This window comes from Trypanosoma conorhini (genome assembly GCF_003719485.1).
Source record: "Trypanosoma conorhini strain 025E chromosome Unknown Tco_14.4_contig_00009, whole genome shotgun sequence".
NCBI classification, from domain to species: Eukaryota; Euglenozoa; class Kinetoplastea; order Trypanosomatida; family Trypanosomatidae; genus Trypanosoma; species Trypanosoma conorhini.
This window is the reverse complement of record NW_021704095.1, coordinates 80,020-81,639: the sequence shown is the minus strand read 5'-3', so window position 1 is coordinate 81,639 and position 1,620 is coordinate 80,020. Positions and strand designations below refer to the sequence as shown.

The 1,620-nt window shown below is 56.0% G+C and overlaps 1 protein-coding gene across 1 annotated transcript, besides 1 other annotated feature; it reads left to right on the top strand.

Moving 5' to 3' along the window:
• Tco025E_00434 (uncharacterized protein) lies at positions 1-416 on the top strand (the record flags this gene model as incomplete). The annotated part of the gene is made up of 1 exon (XM_029367376.1): positions 1-416. A coding segment is annotated over one exon (416 nt), but the record flags the coding sequence as incomplete, so codon positions are not given.
• An 851-nt stretch (positions 417-1,267) lies between these two features.
• Positions 1,268-1,286: a microsatellite.
• Positions 1,287-1,620: the final 334 nt, after the last annotated feature.

Below are 1,620 nucleotides of genomic sequence, written 5' to 3'. Positions count from 1 at the left end.
TCTGGTTGCCGACTAGCCTGCCGCCGCCCCAGTCTACGGCGACTGAGTATAATGCGGGCTCTTGGCTTCCCCCTGGACGGGGTACTGGACCCTGGCACCACGGCGCGGTGGCCGGCATCGCCAGGCCCGGCAAGACGGTGCCGATGGCCAGAGCCACTACTGCTACCCACATGGCCGTGCGATGCCGCGCACGGTCAATGCGCCCCATCACTCTTGCACTGGGAGCACTGGGTTGCGTCTGGATCTCACACCATGAACTGCAGACCCGCGGTGTGACAGACACGAGCCCCGAGGCGATGAAGTGGACGGCATGTCTACCCGCGTTACTATTACCGCACCTGGAGGAAGCCAGTTTGCACGCAACGATGGCTGTCGTCGCAAGGTGCTGTCGTGTTCGCCGTGAAAGAGGAGCATGAACAGAGCAAGTCCACATCAAATTGCATGATAGCTTCTTCCCCACTGTGACCGGCAACTCAACTCATTACTATTCACTCGCTTCCTCCAGTCTCCATGAATACTGCGCCGCAGAGTCAGGTTTTCGCCCGCAGAGCTGCGAAGCGACGACTGGTGTTCCTCGTCAAAACCATTGTAGTGAGATCATCGCGTAGATTTTATTAACACACGCTCTTCCATACGCAAAGACGCCCCTCAAAGGATTTAAAAACAAAAACAACTACAGTACAATTCGTTGCCGCGTCGCTTGCGTCCTGCCTCGTCGGTGCTGGAGCTTCTTCTCCGGGCACATCCAGCTTTGCATTCACCATACACAGCCACCCACACATAAAGGGCTCAGACATGGTCCGGCCAAACTCCTCACATGTCACCGATACCCCGCTTTGCATTTTTCTTCTGCCGCCAGGCACTGTCGCCAAGAGAAGAGGCTTGGGCCGGTGGCGCCGACGCAACAAGGGAACAAGACTCTACACTGAGGAGAATGAGCCACCGTCCGTCCCGAATGCGTCTCACTGTTCAACAGGGATACCCGCACCGCGGGACTCGTTTGGCGAGGCACTGACGGCAACCCAACAAGCACGCGTTGTCGCCGCCGCCTGAGAGCCTGTTCGTTTCCCTCTCCCGCAGCCTGCATCACCCCTCTCCGAGATCATCACAAACAGCAACGCATGGTGCAAAAACTGCCCTACGGAATCCTTCAATACTGATCTCACGCCCTTCCCTCGACCCAGCAGGGCACGCAAGCATAGAATCGCCTAGACAATAAAGTTCACCTGATGATGTATCATGCCCCCGGCGTTTTGGATGAATAGTTACACACACAAACACACACATAGAAGTGTACGCGTCAGGGAAGAGTATCCGACGGAGATAATGCATTGCAATACAAGGCACCTCACATGGACTCGGGATGCGTGTAGCTTCCTCAGAGCACTCAACCGCGTATAAAAGGAAAAGGAGGGGTGAAGACATCCGTCAGGAGTAGGTGCTACTGAGCCCTCTCCCTCGGTGGGGGAGGCGACAAGCACACTGCACAAGGCATACCCTCCCACCACCACACCAATGAATCGGGGGCAAAAGGGAGGGCGGACTGAAACTGGTTTCTTCTCTTCTGCAGAGGCAGCAGCAGTTGATGGCATTCGAAAAGACAACACATACTGACGATAA